Below are 24,691 nucleotides of genomic sequence, written 5' to 3' on the forward strand. Positions count from 1 at the left end.
AGAAAAGGCAGGTGGGTTATAAAAAAAAAAAAAAACACGACTAGTCAGTTGGAACAATACTGTCGAGCTTGGCAGATAATTAAGCCCACCATTTTGTGACCAAAAGTGGCTTAAAAGAAACTAGTCAAGTCAAATTTTCAGCATTCACACCAACTTTTACAAAATGCAGAATAAGTTCCAAATTTGTCAGAACATCAACATCACTTGCTTAATCTGATCCCACTAAATTGTCAAGAGGTTGCCAGAAGAATGAAAAGATTAATCTAGATAAAATATTTTGAGCCAAACTTCAAAGATTGAAAATCGTTTAATGTGTAAAAGAAACTGGCTTTTGATACAGAGCAAGTCTTCTCACAGTGGTGTGAGAGATGAATGAGGAAGGCTTGTGAGGTCTTGTCTAATAGAGTATATAAAAAGAATATCAACTAATTGGGATCCAAACAAACCCCACTGAATGCAAATGAACAGAAACAGAAAAATGCTAAAGTGGAAAATCCATATTTGCATCATGTTCCTTTGTAAATGTACGGTAATTATTCAGGGCTAGGCCTCATTAACCAGCTGCATCACAATTATGTGTATTGCATTTTAAATTGACACTAATATCTATATGTAAAGAGAGGATTAACAATATAAACCATAACTAATCATCACTAATGACTTCAATAAGACAGACATCTAGCTTAAATTTTAATCACTAAACAAGCCTGGATGCTGTGCATAAATGGACACAGCTGAATGTCAGTTGCAATATGATGCTCCAATAAATGCATATCCTGTAATTCTAGCTACAGTGAGCCTCTCAAGAGAACAGGCACACCCTGGAGAGTTCAGATAACAAGCTCCCTGATCACTGGTCTTCACACTACAGTTACTCTGGAGCCAGATGCAGGTCTGCCTCTGGGTCAAGACACACACCGGGGGGATTACTGTCTATCAGCAAAGAAAGCAGGACAGATCAGAGGTGCTTCTTATAAAGAAGCTCTCAGATTACACTGGATAATAGGAATGTTTTTTTTTTTAGTAGGGAGTTTGTAATAGATCAGTGAAGGTACAAATGAAGCATAGCCACAAAAAAAAAAAAAAAACCCATATGCATGCTGTCTGTGTGTGTTCATACCTCAGAGTCTTCATTGCGTAGCCCCAGTTGAAGGACAGCACTGGGAGATTTCAGTCTGGCTTGGCTAGACTGGGCCATCAGCAGGGTCAATTGCCAGCCGACATACTCTAGCTGAAACACACCAATGAAGCCTATGAGAATACACTATGAAAATGCCAAGATGAGTCCCTTTTTCCTCCTTATGAACAGTCACAAAAAGTCAACTTTACACTATCACATATTTAGCATGTTACTACAAAAGTCCATATTTTACTTAATTCATCCTAGATGAGCAAAGTATTCAATTTACTAAAAAAAAAAAAACAAAAAAAACTCACATCCGACAGCCTGGAACCGCCAAATGTTATAATGGCCAAACATTACCTGATAAGTTACAACTTAATGACTTTGGAGGGGGAAAAGAAAAAGCCTATTTGACACTAAGGTCAGGCAGAAACCTTGCGGTGCCTCCTCACACGTCTTAGCAATTCTCCACCTGCCTGGCTGATTTACTGAGAGATACCTCATCAGTCATGTTGAGCAGTGTGACAGATTAGCAGCACTGAGTTGAGGCAGGGCAGTTAAGTGTTTTATGATGCAGAGAGAGGCCATAATAATAAACCATGTGTGACTTATTGGGTCTGGATGCTTCCACAGTGTCTGCGCACAGGTGTGAGGTGTGGAAAGGCTGGGCCACATTATTCTCAACTGGACAGCATCTACATTAACATGAACAAACATCACTTTGATGTGGCACATTTTACTTTGAGCATATGCAAATTAATCCACTCCAAGAAATTCATGAATACAGTAACTGACTCAAATAAGCATATTATGTAATACATAAAATGACAAAATAGTACAGCAACTTAATGTACATCATCTCCAGTCTAAATTATTTGTATATTTGCTGCTTCATCCATGGCTGGTAACTTTTTTTTTTTTTAAGGAAAAGTAATCGTCACTATTTAATGCAGATGAAGTCTTAGTTCTCTGTCAACAGCAACTTTCCTGGCCAATCAAGTAACTGGCAATGACCTACTTCAAGACCAACTGGAACGTCCTGTCTTTATATACAGTAAGCATTTCAAAAGCAAATGCTGAATGAACAAACTTTATACTGCAAATACTTATACAAGTAGAAAACTGACACTTGCTGAAGTAGAATTGTATTTGTGAACAGGAAATTCTTTTGTGAACAAATTTAAGAATTGATACAGTTGTGACCAATACTGACAAACAGCTGCAACTCACATTTACTCATTACTGTTTAAGCTGCTGATTGGGGAGTCATCTATAAAATGCACTGGAAGAGATTTCCCACAGTCCAAACTGACAACATTTGAAGATGTTTTGTCCAATGAGTCCAAAACCCAAACACTTTTTAATATTCAGTTAATTATGTACAGTATGACAAAAGATTACTTCTCCCATTTGAGAAGCTGAAATAAAGGTTTGGCATGCTTACTTTTTCTAAAGCCATGCTTAATAAATGATCAAAATAACTGGCAATTTATTTTCTGTTTACTAATTTCTCTCCATAGTTCACCCCAGTTTGATCAGCACCTACATGTTTAATTGACAGTGCCACCAAGAGGACAATGGGTGATGAAAAAGTGGTTAAGGAAACTATACAGGTGACTTATGTCCAGTCTGTTGTGTAACTTGACAACTGCCGAATGTCAAAGCAGCAGCAGAGGCTGTCCTAAGGATCAATACCTGTTATAGCCTTCTGCTGTAACTTGTGAGGCATAGGCAGGTGAGAGGTGCACGTGTATGACAGCAACTCCACTGTAATGTGGCTGATCTGTACATGCTGGTCATTTGTGTTAGATCTTAATTCCACTGACGTTGAGAGAAACACTGAAGTATCACTGCTTAATTAAGTTAGATAGGAACAGGTTTTAAAATTGACAACTTACGTGGCCTGTGAAATAACTAATGAATTCAAACAGGTCTCTTAAAATGGTGAAGAATGCCAATTTTCAATTTAGCATAAACTCATTAACCAGGGCTTAATTCAAGAGGATTAAATAGTATGAAACATGTTCTTTTAAGTCTTCAGTGGATTAATGTTACACTTGAGTTTAAAAAAAAAAGTCATGATAATTGTAGATGAAGCTCAGAGTTGGCACTAAACAGTCTGATGTAACAAGCAACAAAATAAATGTATAAACTTGTTTCTGAGCTTTACCTTCCTTGGGGCAAAGATATTGTGCTTTAGCTTCTCCACCAGCTCGGGGCCAGCGGTGGCCCAGATCTGGGAGAAAACCTCAGCCTTGTCTGGGTTTAGATGAACAGCCTCCAGCTGTTGCTGCAGAGAGGCCGGCTTCACGTTGTGATACACTGCCTACAGAGGAGATACAAGGTACACTATAACAAACACATTAGCTATGCTTTATAGCACCCCTTTTCCTATTCCAGTTTACACCCGGCATTCATCAAAATACTCATACAACAGTGACACCTGCTGGAGAAACTGCCTCACAATATGACCCACACTGACAGGCACAACAGCTACAGACACAAGGCTCTTAGATTCCATTACATAGTTATTGCAAACCTGTCCTTAGAATTTCTACAATTTAAATGACAGAGCAGGCAAGGTGATGCGCACACTTGTATACTGCATCTTTTGTTGTCAAACTCCTAGGAGAATCTTTTATTAATTGTTCTTGGAGCAGCTACTGTAGATAGTGACATTGCATGGTCATTTAGTATAGCAAGTGAAATGAAGAGGTCTCTGCCTGCATTGAAACATTCCTGAGTAGGTAAAAGTCGCCTTATTACCCACTGAAAGAATCTTCAGTGCCTTAGTTATGAATGACCATTACATCTAACACAATGCTGGCCCCTTAAAATCACTGAATATGCTTGATTAAGCATTTTGCACAACATAGCAAATGTTGTCATAAACAACAATGGTGTCAGATACCCCTCACCTGCTCTAGTATGAAAGCTGATGTTTCCAGGACTAGACTGAGAGCCTGTTTATCCAAAGAGAGGGCAGCCTGAAGTTTCTGTTCCTCCTCTTCACTGAATGTCCGCTCACCCTGTAAAGAAAAACTTACATTTACTAGGTTAATCCTTGAAGAAATCAATTTCAAGAACTGCAAAATAAGACAAATGTGTCAACATATGGAGAACCATTCAAATTCAATTTAATCTGACATATAACACAACTAACGCAATTAAGGGAGTTTCACAAGTAAGAGCCTGCATTTGTATTCACAAGCAACATACAAGTTTAATAACTTGCAGCATAAAAAGAATGAAAATACAATGTGCTTTGAAATCAAGAATTTTGATAAAACTTTAAGGTTCTATCAACAAAAATCAGAAGCAAATCACTTTAATTCTCCAAAGTCCCTATGGTGTTTTGTTGTTCTTGTGGTGTTTTGTTTGCTCTCTAATGCTGCTGGAGCACTGGAATTCCCCCATTGTGGGATCAATAAAGCCTTACCCTACCCTAAACAAGGTCATACAGCTTCTATTAAAACATTACAAAAATATTTTGAAAGAGACATTAATACAGTAAAGCAAAACTTGCTGTGACACAGACTTGCATATTCTAGCTAGATTTTGCTGATTCAGGAGGGTGTCAGATTTAATGAATCTTCCAGTTTTTTAAATTATCACATTTTACATTTACTTCCCAGCAGCACAACAAATTCCTTATTCAGTATATTAACACAACAAGCTCCTATAGGCTGCAGAAAAAGGACGGATTAAACTGTTAAATGAATATTCATTCTAGCTCACACACATTTTTGCTAATAATTATACATCATGAGTTGAGCTTCCTAGCAATAGTGACAGTGTTTGCTAGAGTTCTCATGGTACCGAGTGAGCAATCACCTGCAGCCCAATCCACTGAAACACCAGTTTATGGTGACATCCGACAGCCTATCATTTAAAACATTAACATTACTGCCCAGAGCAGGCAAGAGAAAATGTTAGACTTCACTAAGTCTAACACATTTGAAGAAAGTGAATTCAGTTCCCTTCAAACCTGTAGAATCCCTAGGGAAAACAGACTACTCCTAAACCTGTGCTTTCCTAGCTTTAAACATGTCTAAATTACTCGTCTAGTATTAAACAAAAGGTGAATTATGTTCTCTTAACAGGACCAAAAAAAAAGAAAGAAAAAGAATTAGACAAATTATTTTTGCAGTGAATGGCTGGCACCTTCTGACAGCCAACTAAGACATGATCAACTGGGCCGGGCCTGTGCACACACTCATGAGAGCCAAGTCTTACTGATTTATTATTAATTCTCCAACACCAGTAAAAGTCATTATGCATGCACTGCTCTGTCTGGCACTGGAGCTTTGCTGCAGAAGCCTCAAAAGCCTCTTGTCTTTGGCAGGGATAACACTGTGAAGTCTCTGCACCTTCAGATGAAGCTTTTGTATGATGCGAGAGATCAGTCTGGAGAACTTGATCACATCAATCGTGTTGATGTGAGTCACGGCTTCTTTTATGCTGTTTGGAAAGAAGAATTGAGAGTCTTAATGAGAGCAGTGTAAAAAGCACTAAAATCTTTAGTTTGTTAAGTATGATGTCATATTTCAAAACTACACACTAGAAATAAAGCAATAACATGCAGCAAAATGTGCTTATCACTTGCAATAGACTACACAGGGCAAACAGGAGCACGAGTACTGTAAAGTCCACAAAAACCTAAAGATGTGCATGAATAAAGCTGTATCGAGTTTATGACAAACATCCTGCAAAATATGCTATACACACACAGCTTTAAGTGCCTATAAGGACTAACTGTATGTGCATTAAACCCCACAAGGTTAAGACACGCAAAAGAAAGTATTTGAAACGTCACTCAAATCAAGGGGTGCTACTACAAACACTTAAGTAGAACTGGGCTTACAACTAGCATTAAAGAACAGTGCATTTTAGGTCCAGTTTGTGCCTCCGACACGTTTTCTTCTCTCATTTTTGCATAATGACTGAAAGACGGTAAACACCTACAGGCAGGTGACAACTTGAAGGCAAAACCTGAACACATGACTGGTCTCTTCCAAGAGGACAACACCCCTGTCCATAGAGCACAAGGGGGTCACTGAACAGCTTCATGAGTATGAAAATGATGCGAATCATATGCTATAACCTTCAGTCTCCAGATTTCAACCCAGCTAAAAACCTGTAGGAGATTCTAGAGAGACATGCTAGGCAGAGTCTTCACCACCATCTAGACACCAAATGAGGGAATAACTTTTGGAAAAATGGGGTTTACCCCTCCAGTAGAGTCCAGAGACTTAAAAGAATCAACGCCAAGGAGCATTGAAGCCGTTCTAGCGGCCCAACACCCAGCTAAGACACCATGTTGGGTTTTCCTTAAACTTGTCACCTATTTGTATGTAACACTACTAATAAACAGAACACTTGAAATTGAACCTTGGGGACCCAAATGCAGACCCCACACAACAACTGAATGAACAAACTAGGATTTAGAGAAGGTAAGAAAAATGCTGATCCAACCTAAACAGAACTAGACTCCAAGTCAAGGTAACATAATAATGCACAAATGGAGTCCAGCTCAAACCTGAGGCCACCAACAATAAAGCAACAAAGGTAAAGAACCATAAAGCAGAACACAGAAACTGCAAACAGGCACTATAAGACAACTAACATGGAGGGGGAGGGGAACTAACCAGAGTCCATAAACAAGGTGAGAATGTGGCAGACTCAAACAAAACTGGAAAAGAGCAAAGACATACTGAAAGGTATACTGATAAAGAGAACACAGACAAACTAGAAAGCAGTGGCTGGAGAAGGGTGGCTTTTGTGTGAGCTGGAAGATTACATTGATGAATCTGCGACTAACTGAATAATTAGTAAAGCTTGAGCAGCTGAAGTATAACTACTCATCTCCTGTCCATTGTTTAAAGCGAATTAGAAGAAAATGGGAGGGCTGCTTAAGTAAAATGTATGCCCCAAAATTGAGAACGAAACTTGATAAAGACTTTAATCATGACAGCAGTGATATAGGTCATTTCCAGGTTTGTTAGCTAATGTCCATTTGAGCATTAAATCACATATAGGATGCCTTCGTGTCTCTGAATTAGATACAGGTAGCTTAACGTTAGCTAATGGTCGGATTCTGTCTCTGAATTGAGAAAAAAAACGATGCTCACCTCTGTGTTTCTCTTATAATAGAGGTCATTGTTGTCTATTGCTTTTTGCAAATAAAAAATTAAGAAGTAGCTGCAGCAACAGCATCACACCGCTTTAATTCCTCCTTCCTGTGGTCACAAGACAGCTCAAGTGATAATCAAAGCTGCGTCAGAAATGCGCAGGCTGGAGAAGAAAACTCAATCAACTGCAATAAAACGAAGTTAACATATTTCGCTGATGTATTAGTATCAATAAAAATTTTACTCTCCCGCAAGTGTGACCGTACAACGGATTTCTTTAAGACGTAGTTTGCGTTGAAATGGTGCAAAATGACTGTCTAAAAGTATTTAGTACAACAGTCACTACGGAAAAAGCTTTTGGACAAACCATGCAAGAAATGCCCAAAAGCAGAAGCTTCTAAACTGAGATGGTGTTGTAGAAAATATTCCTTGGAAAGGGGTATTGACTTTGCCCTTTAAATACATTGAAATCATAAAATTGATAGAAGTGTTTTTTAGACTACTTCATACATTCCACACAACTAAATCACGTGTTCAAAAAGAATGAAAAAATAAAAAGGATGGTGACATCTACTCCTTGTCTAACCAGCAACACATGTGCATCTGTTTTGGTCCTTGCATCCTTTCTGCCAATCTTTAAAAATAACCGTTAAGAGGGAAATAAAATACGCGCCAGAAAATCCCTTTAATTATAAAGACGTTAGCTTGAATTAGTTTTTAACAAGGAGAATACTGCATTTTACTGGCTATACTAGCCTAGCTAGTGCAAAGATAAATATCATTTAAATCTTATAAATGCTTTATAAAGGGTCCTTTAGCTAAGTTGTACAATTTACTATACCACCTACAATGATTACCTGCAGTAGCCTTACCTGCCACATGCAGTATCGTTAAACAAGATGTTTTATGTGGAACATCTCCAAGTACAAGGCAATTAGATGCTGCACCTACAGTAAGAACATTTTGTCTAATGTACTATACCAAACATATTTTCAATATAACAACAGTAATGAAATAAAACAAACACACAGGCTGAGTTTTAACATTTATTATGCTGGAAAAAGACATCATGCACAGATTAAAATTAAGAGTATTTAATGACAAATCATTAAAAAAAGAATTTTGCATACAAAAAAGAAAAACTAATTTCAGCATTTATATCATTATTTCTCTCAGACAACATATCTGCAAGAGAATAATATTTGTATTGTTTGCACAGATTTTACAACCAAGATATAACTTTAAATACTGTATCATATCTGCTCCAATTTGATATTTGAAATGATTCCATTTACTTTCCTTCAGTGACTGACCTCTCTAGCCTGGAATAACTTAACAAATAAAACCTGACTACCTGTCAACACTTTCTCTTTCAAGTAAATGCCTGAGTAAGTGAAATTATTTCAGTTCTAACCGGACACAGATCTGTACCATAGCGGCTGAATGTCAAGGGCCGACCTCCAGCGAAGGAAGGAATGTACCACTGATAAATAAATACTTCATTTTTCCTTCCAACAGAAAACAAACATGTAAAACATCATTTTCTTTATTAGGAAAAACAAAGAAAGAACACCAGAACCAGAAGTGTCAACTCAAACAGAACCTTCAAGATGTATAGTTTTGATATACTTCAGTAATTTGAGGTTTTGGTAAACAGATTGCATCACGGTGAACATTAGCTAACATCTGCAGGCTCAAGTATATCACTGCCACTATTTGAAGGAGGGTAAATTTGGCACTTTTATGCTGATGTCACCAATGTTGATGTTTCTGGGCATTTCCGGGAGGTTCATGTTCTTTACAGCTGATACAGCACGAGCAGGGGCTCCTGCAATACCGGCCTGTACACACACACACAGACACATACAAAACACACACAGGGAGGTTTGATAAGATACAAATCAGTAAATCCAAAAACATACTATACATGACACACATTGAACAGTGAACACTGGACACACACACTGCGAGTACTAGACAAGAAACAGTCAAGTGCTGACAAAATGCAAAAGCACTAACTAGGACAGACAACATGTGCAAATGTACATTCAGATGCCTTCATAGCTTCATATGCACATGCATTATTTGGTTCTATAATGATTTACATCACAACCAGAGCCAATTATGAATCAAGTGTGAGAGCATACTAGACCATTCACTAAGTTTGATGTACTGAGCAGTACTGAACATTCATCAAATGGACAAAAGGAAGCATTGCCCACCGGACTCTTGAGGACCAATAGAGTAAAAATGCAGGGAGAGAATTGGGAACAGCAGAAAAAAATGGATTTGGATATGAAGACAAAATGATGTTTGGATAGATAGATATTTATAGAATGTGTGCATCAAATAATAAAAAAAAAACATGTAAACATAAGAGAAGCTTCAGCCATAAAAATACATGTGATACTGTACCTCTAGTGGGTTAGATTACTTCTGGAAAGAGTACACATGACTGCAGCTAACATTTTGCTATCTAAATATATATTTGTGAATGAGAATACTGTAATATTTACTCATCTATAGTGTTAACTACAGTGACATGAGGAGGTTGTAAACCACGATGGGAGATCTATTCTCAAGGACAAAAAAGACACGTCACTCTAACACAATGAGTCTCAATGTGAAACCGTTTAAGAGCAATTTGGCATTTTTAAGAAAAGTATCAAGCTAAGTCTGCCTTTTAGAACAATTAAACACATTTGTGGAGAGTGAATGAGTTTACATTATCATCTCAAATGTGAGCAAACATTTGAGAATCACTGCAGTTAGAGATCCCCAGATTGAATCTTTAGCAGGCAGACCCAAAAATGACCAAAACAGACCAGAACATTCATTGCCTCACTAAGGAACACATTCAAATAAATAGCCTCATAAATCATTTAGTGATATGACACAAAGTACGTCTGGAATGCAGATTTATCTGGTCCACTTATTTTCACCAAGGTTATTTCAGTGGACCGTTTGTCTTATGGGTATTCCTCCCTCTGCCGAGAACCAAGGAGACTTGTGTTAGATGGAACAATGACCGTGGTGGTAACAGAGAGGAATGCTGAACCAGCACATGGGCTCAGTATTCAGGAGTCAGGCTTGAGATATTTTTTAGCTCACATCGGGTTGCTTGGAAACCTACCGTGTAACCCATTATAATGGGCTTTTTACTGACATACTGGGTGTGTAATGTACAGAAATAGTAACACCAGCTGTGTAACATCCAACTATGGTTTGATTCTCTGGTCTATGTAAAGTGTTAAGTTTTAAAAGAGAGCTCAAACAGTACTTAGTCTCTGGCAAAAAGGTTTCACAGGGTTCACTGATGGTTTAGGACAAGCTATACATTGTTTACAGGAGGAGACCTAAAGCAAACAGTTCAACGTTACAACAGTTAGATGAGAAGATCAATAAGACTCATGTCTAAACTGTAAATATGCAGCTTGAGCCAGCAGCCGGTTAGCTTGTCTTAGCATAAATACTTGAAAGTATGAAGTTTAATGATCCCTAAAGCTCACTAAATACTGTACCTATTGTATCTAGCTGATTGATCTAAACAAATATCTAAACCATAAAAACAACAATTCCCAGCCTTAAGGGGGCCAGACTATTTCTTGACTGGGGCTAGTAATTTTCTGAGCTCTTCGTTGGACAATATACGGTATAATCAAGCACAAAACCCACTACTGTTGCAGTTATACTTTGGCTTTCATACAAGTTACAAACATGAGATTAAGTCTGTTTTTAACGAGCTTTAGATACTGTTTGGTACATTTGTTTAACAGAGCCAGGCTCGATGTTTTTACCCCGTTTCCAGTCTTTATTCTAAGTTACGCTAATCAGATGCTCACTCCAGTTATATATTTATCGTACAGACATGAGTGGGATCAATCTTTTCAACAAACTCTCGGCAAGACAGCGAATGAAAGTACTTCTCTAAATTTTGTCCTTTAACACACTTCACATTTTAGATCATAAAAAAAATCTCACACTTAAAAGACAAATCTGATAAAATAATTAACTTTTTTGTTTAAAATGTGTTTTGAAGCTGTGATGGAAAACCCAGAAAGTTAAAAAAACAAACAAAAAAAAACAAACATTCGAGCCAGTTTAAGAATATTCAAAAATTTAAAAAAAACGAGAGCAAGAGATACAAAAGTACCTGTAGCCAGTCTCACCTGTTAGAGTTGCATTTCTTTAAACTACAGCACATATAGTGCACCACCACAAGCTACAGACTCAAACCATAGCTCATAGAGCTGAATCACTGCCTCTATTCACAACAACAAAGCCTCATTACAATGATCACAAGCAGTTATACTGAACTGCATTATACTGTCAGGTGTTTCTATTATTATGACCACCCACGAACATCGAGTTTAAGTAGTTTAGGAGAGAAATGGCAACATTTTTGGGTCTGCCATGAAAGATTCCTTGAATATGTTAGTGAGGTCAGTTTAATATTAAATGGTGGGCCGCATGGAGAGGCTGAGGGGGAGTAAACTTCAGTTAAGGTTACAGCACTTGGTTGTAAATTTAGCAGTACCTGTGTCTACCTGTCCTGCCTGGTAGACTGAAAGATAAACGTCTGTAAAGAGAGAAAAGAATGGAAAGAACTAGACAGGGTCAGGAAAAAAGAGGGAAGGCGGAATGTTAAAGCAGATTAAAGTAATTACAGTTTATCTCCACAGAAAAAAAGTGATAGGACCTATCATAGACCACATCTGAAAGCACAAAAGCAATCTTAAGCCAGTCCCATAATTATTTCTATTCCAAAAGCTACTGGGTAGAAGTGAGAATAAAATATAGAGAAGTATCACTTTAGTGAAGAAATACGAATGCCACTTTATGAATCCATGCCAGTTTGGACGTAGAACAGGTCTTTCTTGTTCCCCAGACACAGCCCTATAAATGGACTGTCATTTTGAATTAGTGTGCATGTGCTGTGGTCTAGGTTAGGTCCAAGAGGGAGGAGACGGAGCAGCCCTGGTGACCGTAGAACAGTAAAAGACTCTGCTTACAGAACATCAATTGGACAGGAACAAGGATTCTGTCTGGTTAAAATCACACAACGTAGCTCAGAGTATTAGAAAAGGTGAACTTTGTTAACATTAAAACTTTTCGAATTTTAAAGTTAGATCACACAAATGTTTCCAGCCAGTTAAAAACCTGACAGTGTAACCATTTACTTTGTCATGTATGCAACAAAATACAACACATTTGTTAAACTTTTTGACTTTGCTTCTCAGGGCAAAAATAAAAATGGCTCCCCACAAACATGACCTCAGCCAAATCATTAGTGCAGTTAGGTTTAAGACTATTAACAGCTAAAATACACATTGTGCAAAACAGAAATGATTTCATACAATTGTCTCTGGGTGTCTGTCTGACTTTCTAAAAGTAAATGAATGTTTATCTGCTAGCAGAAGCTGCATGGAAAACAAAGCAATGTCCTTGCATAGAGAAAATATCTACACAAGGACACAGCATATAGATGTTACAAAGCACATTTGGAAAGCAGCTACTTGAACATGGACAGTGTAAAAAAACTCACATTCTCTATTTTAAACATAAAAACAGGCTAAAACCAACCCACTTTCTTTACTTTATGTGAAATTTAGGTGATATGGGAGATTCACTGGTCACAGATTCTGGAAATGCACTTGACAATGATACAGTTAAGTCTGCATAGTAGTGACAAAAGTGATGACTGTGATACTGTATTTTATATTGACGGATACAGGAGAGAATATGTCGAGTCTTGATCTGCGTTGAGAGCAGTGCAGCAGCAAGAGGAGAGGCCATAAAAAAAAATTTAAAAAAGAGCACAAACACTCAAGAGTAGGTAGGGAGCATCCACAGGGTCACTGGAGAGAAGCATGCGGGGTGCAGCATACACACATGCCTGCATACTGTACACAATACCTCAGAGTATGGAGGCAGAATCAATTTATGCATACAGTGGACAGTCAGGATCAGGCTTACCTCGGACTTCTCCATCTTGTTCTGAGCATCCACCTGCATGATGATTTCATTCATGTTGGTCTCCAGAACCATCCCGCCCATTACCATCTCTGCCAGAATGTTGTGGACCTGAGAAAAAAAGACAGTGAATTGAGTTTAGTAAATGGTTTATAACACACTATAATGTAGTTGTAATGTAGCTTTAAGTGCCTATAAGGACATTTTTAAGTGTTTATTAATGTAGAGTAGAAGACATTTTATATTATTACTACTGTGCTTTACTATACTAACATTCATTATGCGTTTGTACACCAGTTTCCATTTACAGGTGTTCACAGGTTGTTGAGAAATACATTAATAACCTTACATCTGCTTACAACTTTATAGTGTGTTAGAAATCTCATAAATTGTATATACTGTAAATGCTAAATAAGCATTTTTGCAGTTAATCAAGCAGTAATACAAATATATTGCATCACATAAAGGCAAGCATATTCCAAAGTACTTCCTACCTTGTCTACATGGAAAATTAAGTCGAGCTCACAGACATTCTCAAAGCATTTGTCCAGTGTTTCCACAAATACCTAAAAGTGGAAGGAACTACATTCATAAAACAGAATGCAACAGAAATACAGCTCAAGGAGGCTGCACACAGTATGCTGTCAAATAAGGAAATAGATACTTTTACCTGGATTAAGTCTAAAATTCCTAGTTCACTCTCTGAGGAATCCACACAAAATACAAAGTACAATGTGGCGTAGTGTCTGTAGATCAGCTTGTAGTCTGATCCTCCGATCAGCCTGACACAAGAGGGAACAAGCAGTACAGTTCATATATTCCCCATATGCAAACACCTGAAACAATGAGATCAATCACTGAATCCTTAACATTTCTATAAGACCAAAATCCAAAAGGTTTAATTCAAAAGGCGTTTACACACAGAGAGAAAACTGCACTCTACCCTGACCATGATTAACATGCCGTAAACGTGCCCTGACACAGAGAAGAATGAAACAGCTGGAGAAACAACAGGATGTTTTCAGCCATGAGGCAACACGTGTACAGATATAAGATAAAGTAACACAAAAAGACAGAGAGGACAGTACATCTAACCCAGTAACCAATCTGAGAATGGGTTAGAAAAGACTTCAGTGAGTGTGTTAAACAGACACAAGTAACTTAAGCCACAGGAAATGCTCTAATCCCCCCAGTCATGTGTAATTGGTTGTAAATTATTGTGAATTAAGAGATCTTGAAACAGTTTGTAAACCCTGGTTGTTGATTCAAGTTCATATATAATATTTTTTATAACCATTTGGCTTTAGTGTTACAGAATTTAGAGCAGGCATAGAAGAGAAAAGCACTCAAGCCAGTACAAATGGTGTTTTCTAAAGTAAAACGACACCTTGTTCCCCATTCATGAATGATAAATGAACTTCAAACTAACCCTGCTACTATCAGCTGTCATTCATAAAGCCCTCTGAGCTTTTCTTTATAGTGTGAAATGGATTCCTGTGACACTGCATCAGAGTCAACGATCTAATAATTTACTTCCACTATGTTAAAACCTGGTGTTCATTAGCATTTAGACACAGCCACTTGCTAATGCACCTCATAACTTACATGCCACCTTCCAGAAAATTACAGACATTCTCATCTCTTTTGGAGACCAGGTGGAAGGTTTCTCTGATGATCTGTTGCTCTGTGTCTTCAGTCTGCAAGATGAACGAGGAAACAAAGGCTGTTAAACAAAGAAGAGATGGTAGAGAAGGTGTAGCTTGTGCACTTACTGTACAGTAAGTGCTTCCAATGAGCCATTTCACTGGAGAGTTGGCAGATAAATTAACAGTTCCCCCTCACTGTTCGCTTTCTCGGTTGTGAGTGGGAGAGCAGGACTTATATATTAACCACTGTCTTATGTAAACATACAATAGTGCAGGCAACAGAGGTAGCGCTTTCGTTGTCCAAGCTAAACCAAAGGAAGACTCATCTAATAGATGAACTTCTGCTAAAAACTTTAAATACCCTCTGGACATGTTTGCACTCAATTAAGAGAGTCTGAGGTTTTCAGTCAAACCTCGACAATCAAAATCATGGCAAAAGTCTTGTGATGTGCAGCTATTATATTGTTCGCACAACCCCAAATGCCAAACTAAAGTCCAAACTTAACAGCAAACTACTTAAATAAACTGAACGCAAATGCCTGTGTTCACAGCTAGTAAGTGTGAAATATTACATCCTGCCAGCCAGAGAGCCGACACCTCAGCTTTTAATATAACAGATGGTGTCTACATACACATAGCCTGCTTATAATCCGATCAGTTTCGATTCATCCTCCTGAAATACAAATGCATCCATGTCTATCTCAATGAAGACATTATCCAACACAGAGTATGTTGGATACTGGGGAGTTCTACCTTCATTACTGGTTAATCTTTTTTTTTTTCTTGGATATCTTGATCAGTGAGAAAAGAGAAAACACAGACAAACAGCAAACCATCAGGTTTTCTCTGTTTTATATCATATGAAACTGTACATCTGGGTTTTATACAGCTGGGACACACAAGACATTTGAAGACCATCATGGTCTTTTATAGACTGAACATTTAATGAACAAAATAATAATCAAAATCATTGATAATGAAAACAACAGCTAGTTGCGGTACTAAATAGTAATCTAAATATTTTTGTCTCTTGGGCTCTGGGATATATCAGTGGATAGTTTTCTGACACTCTATAGAGCAATTGATTAGATTAATTGATAATGAATGTAACTGTTAGTTGTAGCCCTGCAGAGGTATTAATTTTACTTCATACAGCACAAGGGAAACCAACTAATCTTCACATTTGAGAAGCCAGTGCCTCCAATTTGAAAACAAAGTGTTCATACAAATAGTTTCCAGTCAATTGACTAATCAGTTAATATAGTAGAGATTTCATTAATTTAGTTGACTGGGTCAGGGCACTGTCTATGCCACTGGAGACAGGAGAAGGCAGGCAACCTTGACAAATAAATCCAATTAATAAAGCAAGCCAACACAGCTTGTGCAGCAGAGGATAATATATAATCTGTCAAACCTGGGGGTTTTCTGACACAGTAGTTTTGGGCCTAAAGCGAGCAATGCCACTCGAAATGAATGACAATAAAGCTAACTGGACCGTTTGTGTGGAAATACTGGGAGTGAGCACGAGTCAATCACAAGGGCCTTACGGAAGTCATGTGACACAAACACTGCGAACTCACTGCCTGCTCGCCGTGTTCATCGCTACAGTTGGATTTGACGAGAGCTAAAACTGGGAACAGTCCAGTTCATACAGGCTGGGTAGGCGTGTGACAGCCTCGCTTCGGCTTGCACACGTTCAATTATTCATATGAGAAAAGGACGGCGTGGTTCACACCGACACCTTATACACCGGGATCAGTTTGAGACACCACGGAGCGGTTGTAAAGTACTCACGCCTTCTCGTTCAGTCAGTTTGCATTAATATTATGTCCTCTAAAGATTGCATGATGAAACTAATTATCTTAACAGCCACGGCTTGAGAGTTCCGATTCTTCATCTTAGCCTATCAACCATACAAACAAACCTAAATAAACCGTAAAAATATGGACAGAAACAACAAGAAACACAATCATATTACTCACATAATGCTCGTAGAATTTAGAAAGCCTTGGTTTCCCATGGTTGTTGAATATTAAAATGGCTTTTATCATGATTGTAGCTGAAAAGAGGGACGCGGGGGAACAGAAAGGGATCAGTCTATGAAAAGACTGTTGTCCGTCAACTCCCGTGAACCCAGATCCGACTGGGATTCAGGGCTAAATCCCGGCTCGGTTTACGAGTGAAAAGGCGATAGTGTTGATTCCCACTCTGCTGCTACACCTCCATCATCGCTTTGCGGAAATATTCCACGTCGAAGGACCAGTCATGCTCTCCTCCTCCTGCAGCTACAGCAGCCGCGATGGTCCAAACTCTCTCGTCCGCGCAGGGACCACCTGTAAAAATGAATAAAGTAATACCCGGGTCATCCACACGGTGGCGTAAACCCCATCCTTATCATTATTTTGTTTTTAGCATGAGCAGATAAAACAAAACATATACTAAAACAATTAAAATTAACACTTTTTTTGAGGGGATATCAGCAGTTTACACTGTAGCATAATCTTGATTTTATTTTACATTTACAATGCTTGGAAATTTCTGGATGGTGATATGAAATGTGATTTTGTTGGCACACAGACTGAATGATTAGCACATGTAACCTTGGCCTTTTTTCCAGCCACATAAATGTCACATAATCTTTTTTCTTTTAGTGAAGCTATACAACCAGTTAACTCGTTTAATTATTTATTTACTTTTATTTATTTATTTTCCACTTATAGTGTTGTACCAGTGATCACTGGTACAACATTGGCTGGGAAAAGACAGTTTAAGTTTCAGCCACAAGGTGGATCCAGAGTGCGTCTGGTTTTGATGATGTGGCAGCTCAGAGGATAACTTGGCATCTCCTCTAATACAAAGAACATTATCTGCTTTTTATGTTGTCAGCAAACATGAAAGTCTGAATATCGTCCTCAGCCAAAGCAGGCTTTTTTAGACAATGACACATGCTGGAGCACTCCAAAAAATTTCCTGTATTAAAGGCCAACACATGCATCACCGAATTGCACTGCTTTTATGAGATTGATAAGTGATTTAGTTGTGAAAGCTGGACTGTGATAACCAGCTCCAAAAACATCCCATTAAGAAGATGTGGAGGAAAACATGAAGAGGAGCTTCTTACCATCAGCCTGACTAGTCTGTCTGTGTCTAATTTAACATTTCACGGAGTTGTTTTTTACTTCTACATGCATTCATGTGCTGTCAGGTGGTACATCAAAACATTTACTCAGTTTGCCTCCTGTTTAGGTTGAGGAGTGAACTTGTACTATGTTGTGAGACTCCACATTTCAGATAGATACAGAACACAGTTATAGTTTAGTCTTTAGTCCCAGGAGTAGATGGATACATTGGTCAGTGAGATCTACTTATATTGCTGACAATGGGCCATCTGCACTTATTTATTTAATTTCAATAGGGGACATATTCATGTAATTGAATAATTATAATTAATCAAGTCATTTTCACATCCACAAGATCAGTGTATCTTTATCACATAATCTATCGTCAAATTATGGGCAAGTATTTTCTAGCTTCCCTTTCATTTTTCTACTTCTACATATTTTGTTAATAATCAGTTTAACTTCTTTGACTAATTTTTCACTGTCTAATAAGTTCTCATTAAGACTACAGATTACTAATTTGTGCATCTACAGTATTCCTTAATAATGCAGAGTCACAGTCTCTTGGTTTTATACTAAAACAACGGTGATTATGAAACACTTTATACACCAGTAAACAAGATCTTGTGTTTCCAAAACTATTTCGGAAGGCTGCTGTTTTCCTTTCCATCCCTTCTTGTCTGTGAGCCTCTGCTGTGCACACGCCTCGGACGGTGGTGATGACGGAGCTCCTGAGGAGAGGGGCCACAAAGTGAAACGGGACAGATATTGTTGGAAGAATGCATCAGTATGAAACTGAGACAAAGGAAGGTTTTTGACAACGTGGTGGAATTGGACTCAGGATCAGTCCAAGTTCTTGATGTGTGAGATGAATGATCTTTTTTTGTTTAAAAATGGAGATTAGAAAATGTAATCAATGTAAAGAATGTGTAGTAAAAGTACAGCCTCAAATTTCCACAATATTTCATTATGCGTTAGCTAACTATAAAGTGTATTTAAATGTGCCTAGGCTCTGGGCGTTCACCTTTTTCCATAATGGTACAGTCCATCGAACTCCAAATTGGGCTCCCGCGCCAGCACATAAAAGGCGAGAGTTTGAAGCTTGGAGAGAAACTTGTTGCTTTAAGACAGTTAAGTTCATCTGGAAAGCAGGCTCGTAGAGAAGTCACAACGATGGAGCAAACCGAGGTGGTGAAGCCAGAAACTCTGGATGACCTGATAAAAATCCTGCATAAGATTTTCGAGAGTGACTGCATCAATGTTGAGGAGGTCCAAAATATAATGGAATCATATGAGAGCAAGCCTCAGGAGTGGAAGACATATGCAAAGTTTGACCAGTACAGGTAAAAACTGTTTGTTTCAGAATCCTGTTGTTATTCACGACCAAGTAACTAATCGGATAGTGTTCATTTATTCTGTTGATGCACTATTGTGTCCTTTTGTGACCTGTAGTTCCAGTTGTACCTGTTCATACACGTTTCTTTATTGTGTTTGTATCTTATGTCTGATGCTTTTATATTTTATTGTAAAAGGTACTTCAGTGGTTGCTCTAGGGAGCTACATGCGTGGTGAATACAATAGCTTTAGGATAGGTTATCTTTAAAGTCTGCAAACTCTCAAATGCAGTCATCAGTTATTAATATATAGGCTATATTCTTTAATAAGCATTGTTCGTATTTTTGATGATCTATTTGGAGAATAGCTTCTGTCGCAGCTTGTTTGAATAAAAGAACAATAATCGACTTGTTTGCATATTTTTTTTAATCAATGCAGACTATTTATAAACGCCCCGATAGCTACAAGGAGCTGATAACCACATAGAAAACAGTTTATTCTTATAGATTATCTCGGCTGTGTGGAGGAGTAGTGAAGGGAGGGTGAGCGGGCCGTCCAATCAGCACCGAGAACGGATACACACCCGCTCATTTCTGTGAAGATGAAGTCTGGTGATGTGACTTTTGCCCGTCATGAAGCTGCAACTGCCTTGAAAATGTTTGGACGCACGGAGCAGGAAAGCTTGTGGGCAATGTTTGCAGACCGAGCAAGGACGCAGGCTGGCCTTTGACTTGTAGGGGGAAGGTAGCGGATTTTCTGTATAGACATAAACCGAACAAAACCCTTTAAGGCCCCTTGTTATCTGTCTAGTGGAGTCCAGAGGGCAAATAATTTGCTTTGACACTTGTAAAATAAAATTACTCTGTATCCCATGAACGTTTAGAATAAGTAACACTGCAAGCTGTACAACCGGTGGTGATTGGAATTAGCCTGTAAATGAAAATTGATTTGCCATATTTTGTCACATATAAATCAATACTATTGAAAGTAATTATGTAAAGCAGAGCATGTCTATAACTTACTGGTTTGTTTCATCTCAACTTTTTGTTTTCATTTTCCAAATCCAGTATCTTGAATGACAAAAGCTTCACCTCCTTGAGACTCCTCTGAAACCTTTCAGCCTTCATTGTAACACAGGCAAGGATACACACGTCTCCCTGTTCATTCAACCAACTGTCCTCTGTTACAGGTACACAAGGAACTTGGTGGATGAGGGGAATGGGAAGTTCAATCTCCTAATTCTATGCTGGGGTGAAGGTCATGGCAGGTGAGATGCTTCTACAAGAACAAATAGCATGACAAAATTGGCACGACATTTGTATCAATAAAATGGGATTGATTAACACTGTCATTCCCCTGTTCAAGTGACTTTCTTTGCCAATTAGTGTATTAGTTATTAAAGATAAGAGAGTCCAATGTTCTCCAGGCTGACAGAAAGGTTGTGCAAATAATTATTTGATGATAGCTGTCACATGACCTACTGTGTCAGCAAATCTTGCCTGAACACCTGATATTCACTGAAGTTAGTAGAAACAGAAGCGATTCATTAAAGTATGACGTGGTTTTGTAATTTACACATGTGCTGCAAAGCTGTTTGATGGGTCTTTATATGATTATCTCTTATATGGCAAGAATCAGAGGAGCTGTTTTTCACATGACACAGGACATTTATTTTACCATGTCACTGCTGCTGTGAGGATGTGCTAGTATTAGGAATGTGAAGCTTTTCTTATATAGCCACTACTACAGTAGCAATGTGGTAAAACATGAATGTTTGTTGTAGGAAGAGGTGGTTTTTCTAGCTATGTCAAGTCTAGGCATGTTTCTCAAGATCATGACTAGTGCTGAGACATTTTATCATAATCTGACCTGGTTTACTGTACTACTACTACTGTACGTTAATAAGGATGTGGTAGAAGTAATGGTTAACACACAGCTGTTGGAACGTGCTTGGAAAGCTACAGAGCTCTAAAGCTTCTAAAAACACAAACTCCCCAAAACACAGAGAATGTCTCACCTATGGACTGAATCCCAATTTTATTTGTTTAATTAATTTTTTTGCTTTCTCAGGACAATCTGTCAACTTTGCTTTTTTATTCAAATGTCATGAAGAGACTTCAGTCTTGACATATTCTGATGCTGTGTGCTTGTGTGTTCTTTACCACTTTACAGTAGCATCCATGATCACACAGACTCCCACTGTTTCATGAAGCTGCTGCAGGGTCAGCTGAAGGAGACGCTGTTTGAGTGGCCGGACAACAGATCTCAAGGAGAGATGGTCCAGAAGTCACAGAGAATCCTCCAGGAAAACAAGGTTGCTTACATAAATGGTAAGAAACCAGACTGTATGTTTACTGTTTCTTTTCTTAATTATAGTTCAATATTTATACCAATTTGATCTGTTGATATGTATATTTTCACAAGGGGCGATGTGGGATTCTTTTAAACTGGCTCTTAAACACTCAGTTACTGGTTACAGCACTGTCAGTAACCGCATATGAGCCTTACATCACAGAATTCCAGTGCACTGTCTAAATGTTATCTGTTCCTGTGTGCACATTCTAGACTCCATTGGCCTGCACCGTGTGGAAAATGTCAGCCACACCGAGGGTGCGGTCAGTTTGCACTTGTACAGTCCCCCTTTCCAGACCTGCCAGACCTTTGACCAGCGGACGGGGCACCGGGACACTGTCAAGATGACCTTCTGGAGCAAATTTGGCGAGAGGACTCCATTTGTAAGAGAATTTTTAAGTCTTTAATATACAAACATACATATTCAGTCAAAATGCTTTGGAAAAACCCTTTTAAAAAGTTTTGTTTTTGTTTGTTTTTGCAAGCCCATTCTTTGCAAAGTCATAGTGGCAGGGGAAGGACTAGACATTTTTGGATGAGGTGGCCAAAAATTCTCAGGTGATGGGTGCCACATTTGAAATACATGTTAAAAGTAAATTAATAATGAACTTTACATTATTAAGAATCAAGAATCAAATTGTTTGCGTAAAAATGAGACACACAGGGTGCTTTCTTTAGCTAACTTTCACACACTACTTATTGCTGCTGCACAGTGGTCATTGTCATTGTTTTTGATTGATTAATACTAACAAGCATCACTTTTTGACTCTATCAGGGGTGGCCAGTCAGATCTACCCATGCATAGTAGATGTCATAAAACTGTTAATGTGGGGAAATCCCAGAGATAAACCCAGACAAACACAGAGATATCTGATATTATGACAATATATACAATGCAGAATTTTTTTTTTTATCATAGGATTACGTGCAGCACACTAACAGTCTAAAGTAATATACAGTAGATGATAGCTAGAACTGAACAGAGATGAAGATTAATTCTTCAAACCTCTTGTTTAAGAGAATTGATATAATTCATATTTACGATGGAAGCCATCTGTTTATGTAAGTGTATGAATGTATAAAAATGTACATTTTGCTTGTTCAAATCTTTGTCAATATACAGTATCAACACAGCAAAATCAAGACGTCCGTACACACCTAATAAACACTTAATGTAGTAATTTCTTGCATATTACCGCACACACAGCACAATAGTACAACCCACAGCATCACTACAAATGGTTAATTAAACACACAGCCATCCTCAACCCCCAAACACAGTGCCATAAGAGCAGGAAGTGGGGTGTTTTTATAGTGTCTTCCTGCTCTCCTTATGCACAGCATATAAACAATTAAAGCAGCACCAGTTGAATATTTGGGATTTAATAGAACTTTAATCCATTAAATGTGTTTCCAGTTGTTGCTATTCCAACAGAAATGATGCTATAGTTGGCAAGGAATATTATTTAATGAACATGTGAGGGTAGTTTGTTTTGTTTTGTTTTTTTACACAAAATGTAAAGATGCAAAACAAGAGCACCTACAGGACCTCAGCCTGCTTCGCCCACCGTGCCAACAACAGTGGCCTTATCTGAAATCTGAAGTTGTATAAATATACCTTGACCATAACAGTCATGTTACTGCATTATATTGCAACATGAAATGGAAGAGATAAGATAAGAGTATATGAGTGGGAGCACACAATGAACTTAAGTCAACTTATACCTATAGCTCTCAAAAACTGTTGTTGGTTGTTTTTTCTTTGGGATGGACAGCCAATTGGATGTAACTTTAAATAATCCTTACTCTAGACCCCAGAGATATGTGTGATTCAGTGACTGTTGACTTGACCTCATTATCTGTTTGTAATCCTTTTCTTAGGAAACCACACTCTCACAAGAGAACAACTAAAGGTCACCAATGGAGGCTGCAAGTGATGAAGAAGGTTGTATTTAAAATGACAATGTTGTACTTGATTCAAAAGAAATTGCTGGGTAAGCAAAATGTGGGCCTACTATGATTTAGCAACCCTTTTAAAAAAATCAGGAGTGGTCAGGTTGAAAAGGACAGCGCAGTAATTGGAATGGCTTTATCGCTGCCCACTGTGAGCTTGGCAAATACTGACGAGCACAGGACAAATGCATGAATAGGCACTGAATCTGCCTTTTGTTTGCTGGGCTTGAGGAGGCCATTTTCCAATTCTAACATTCTTGCCTAGCCATGACCCATGTAACCACACTTTTGTAAGGTTATGGTCTGTAATGGAACAGCTTTAGCATTTAAAAAAGGGGAGGAAATATTAATGTTATAGTTTTAAATATAGTTCAGTTTTATATCTCAAGAAAATGAAGCCAGTCCTGCGATCAACAGTTTTTATCCTCAGTGGAGCACCTTTATAGCTGTATTTACTGTTGACTTATGCCACTCAAAATTGCCTTAATGCTTGTTGAAGATTGTGATGAAATGTAACATTGTTTGTACAGTCTGATTAAATGAGGTTTGTTGCATTTGCGTTAGGAAAATGAAATGTAAAGCTTTAGGGTTGTGTTGTTTTTGAAACTGTGTTGCCTTGTAATTTATTTACAGAGTATTCTGTTCTCCAGTGTTTAAACCTGCAAGCTACAGTATCATATTGTTATTCCTAAATGTATTCATGGTTAAGTTCTGATCAAAAGGGTCTTAGAGGGACTGTTTTTTATTATAGAAGACAGTATGTTTAGATAAAAAAAAATGCATTTTCTCTGGATTTTTGCATATTATAACTTTAGCTGTATTTATACAGTGTGTACTTTTACAGCATAGCACTCTCATAGCACTGTCCAATGCATGCATGATTTCTGTAATGCAGTAAATGATAAATGTCACCTTAAATGTAGACCAATAAACACAATAATCCTTTCACAGAACTTCATTTGGTGCTGTCTTAATTTGTCATGTTATTTTTGTAATTACACAGCAACATCCATAATTCATACGTTTCATACTGTATACATCAAGCACATAAAATGTATA

General features: G+C 38.0%; 3 protein-coding genes across 6 annotated transcripts in view; 1 reads left to right on the top strand and 2 right to left on the bottom strand.

Moving 5' to 3' along the window:
* The window catches only part of commd10 (COMM domain containing 10), a 50,172-nt gene extending 42,607 nt beyond the window's left edge, over nucleotides 1–7,565 (bottom strand). Inside the window, exons 1-6 of one of the 3 annotated variants that reach the window (XM_020593933.1) lie at nucleotides 7,255–7,565; nucleotides 5,494–5,584; nucleotides 4,042–4,152; nucleotides 3,294–3,449; nucleotides 1,121–1,231; nucleotides 340–933 (exon numbers count right to left, since the gene is read on the bottom strand). In XM_020593933.1, the coding sequence (XP_020449589.1) occupies nucleotides 742–933; nucleotides 1,121–1,231; nucleotides 3,294–3,449; nucleotides 4,042–4,152; nucleotides 5,494–5,584; nucleotides 7,255–7,283 (690 nt within the window). In that variant the 5' untranslated portion in view covers nucleotides 7,284–7,565 and the 3' untranslated portion in view covers nucleotides 340–741. Of the gene's footprint in view, nucleotides 1–339; nucleotides 934–1,120; nucleotides 1,232–3,293; nucleotides 3,450–4,041; nucleotides 4,153–5,493; nucleotides 5,585–7,254 lie in introns of those variants that run through there. The other 2 variants (XM_020593934.1, XM_020593935.1) reach the window with 2 other exon arrangements.
* Nucleotides 7,566–8,287: 722 nt separating this feature from the next.
* On the bottom strand, nucleotides 8,288–17,184 carry ap3s1 (adaptor related protein complex 3 subunit sigma 1). Of its 2 annotated transcripts, XM_020593871.1 has the most exons (7): nucleotides 16,856–17,184; nucleotides 14,833–14,924; nucleotides 13,898–14,009; nucleotides 13,722–13,793; nucleotides 13,231–13,338; nucleotides 11,792–11,833; nucleotides 9,017–9,095 (listed from the first exon to the last, which is right to left on the bottom strand). In XM_020593871.1, exons 1-6 carry the CDS (start codon nucleotides 16,922–16,924, stop codon nucleotides 11,798–11,800), a joined length of 489 nt encoding a protein of 162 aa, XP_020449527.1. In that variant the 5' UTR covers nucleotides 16,925–17,184; the 3' UTR covers nucleotides 9,017–9,095; nucleotides 11,792–11,797. The 2 variants fall into 2 exon arrangements, with proteins under 2 accessions (XP_020449526.1, XP_020449527.1); XM_020593870.1 differs by lacking the exon at nucleotides 11,792–11,833 and having other exon boundaries at nucleotides 8,288–9,095; nucleotides 16,856–17,183.
* A 1,895-nt stretch (nucleotides 17,185–19,079) lies between these two features.
* On the top strand, nucleotides 19,080–24,585 carry cdo1 (cysteine dioxygenase, type I). Its single transcript, XM_020593751.1, has 5 exons — nucleotides 19,080–19,335; nucleotides 20,517–20,594; nucleotides 21,500–21,657; nucleotides 21,893–22,062; nucleotides 23,561–24,585. Exons 1-5 carry the CDS (start codon nucleotides 19,166–19,168, stop codon nucleotides 23,588–23,590), a joined length of 606 nt encoding a protein of 201 aa, XP_020449407.1. The 5' UTR covers nucleotides 19,080–19,165; the 3' UTR covers nucleotides 23,591–24,585.
* Nucleotides 24,586–24,691: the final 106 nt, after the last annotated feature.

The sequence above is a fragment of the Monopterus albus genome, unplaced genomic scaffold, assembly GCF_001952655.1.
Source record: "Monopterus albus unplaced genomic scaffold, M_albus_1.0 scaffold20.1, whole genome shotgun sequence".
Classification (NCBI taxonomy): Eukaryota; Metazoa; Chordata; class Actinopteri; order Synbranchiformes; family Synbranchidae; genus Monopterus; species Monopterus albus.

Bases quoted from the DNA above. Each gene is read 5' to 3' on its own strand.
- ap3s1 (XM_020593870.1), bottom strand. From the start codon at position 16,924: ATGATAAAAGCCATTTTAATATTCAACAACCATGGGAAACCAAGGCTT. The intron at 14,010-14,832 runs GTAAGTTATGAG...CTCTTGTGTCAG, and splicing joins AATTTTCTGGAAGGTGGCAT to GCTGATCGGAGGATCAGACT. The intron at 13,794-13,897 runs GTAAAAGTATCT...TTCCACTTTTAG, and splicing joins GAATTTTAGACTTAATCCAG to GTATTTGTGGAAACACTGGA.
- cdo1 (XM_020593751.1), top strand. From the start codon at position 19,166: ATGGAGCAAACCGAGGTGGTGAAGCCAGAAACTCTGGATGACCTGATA. The intron at 21,658-21,892 runs GTAAGAAACCAG...TGCACATTCTAG, and splicing joins CAAGGTTGCTTACATAAATG to ACTCCATTGGCCTGCACCGT. The intron at 22,063-23,560 runs GTAAGAGAATTT...TCCTTTTCTTAG, and splicing joins TTGGCGAGAGGACTCCATTT to GAAACCACACTCTCACAAGA.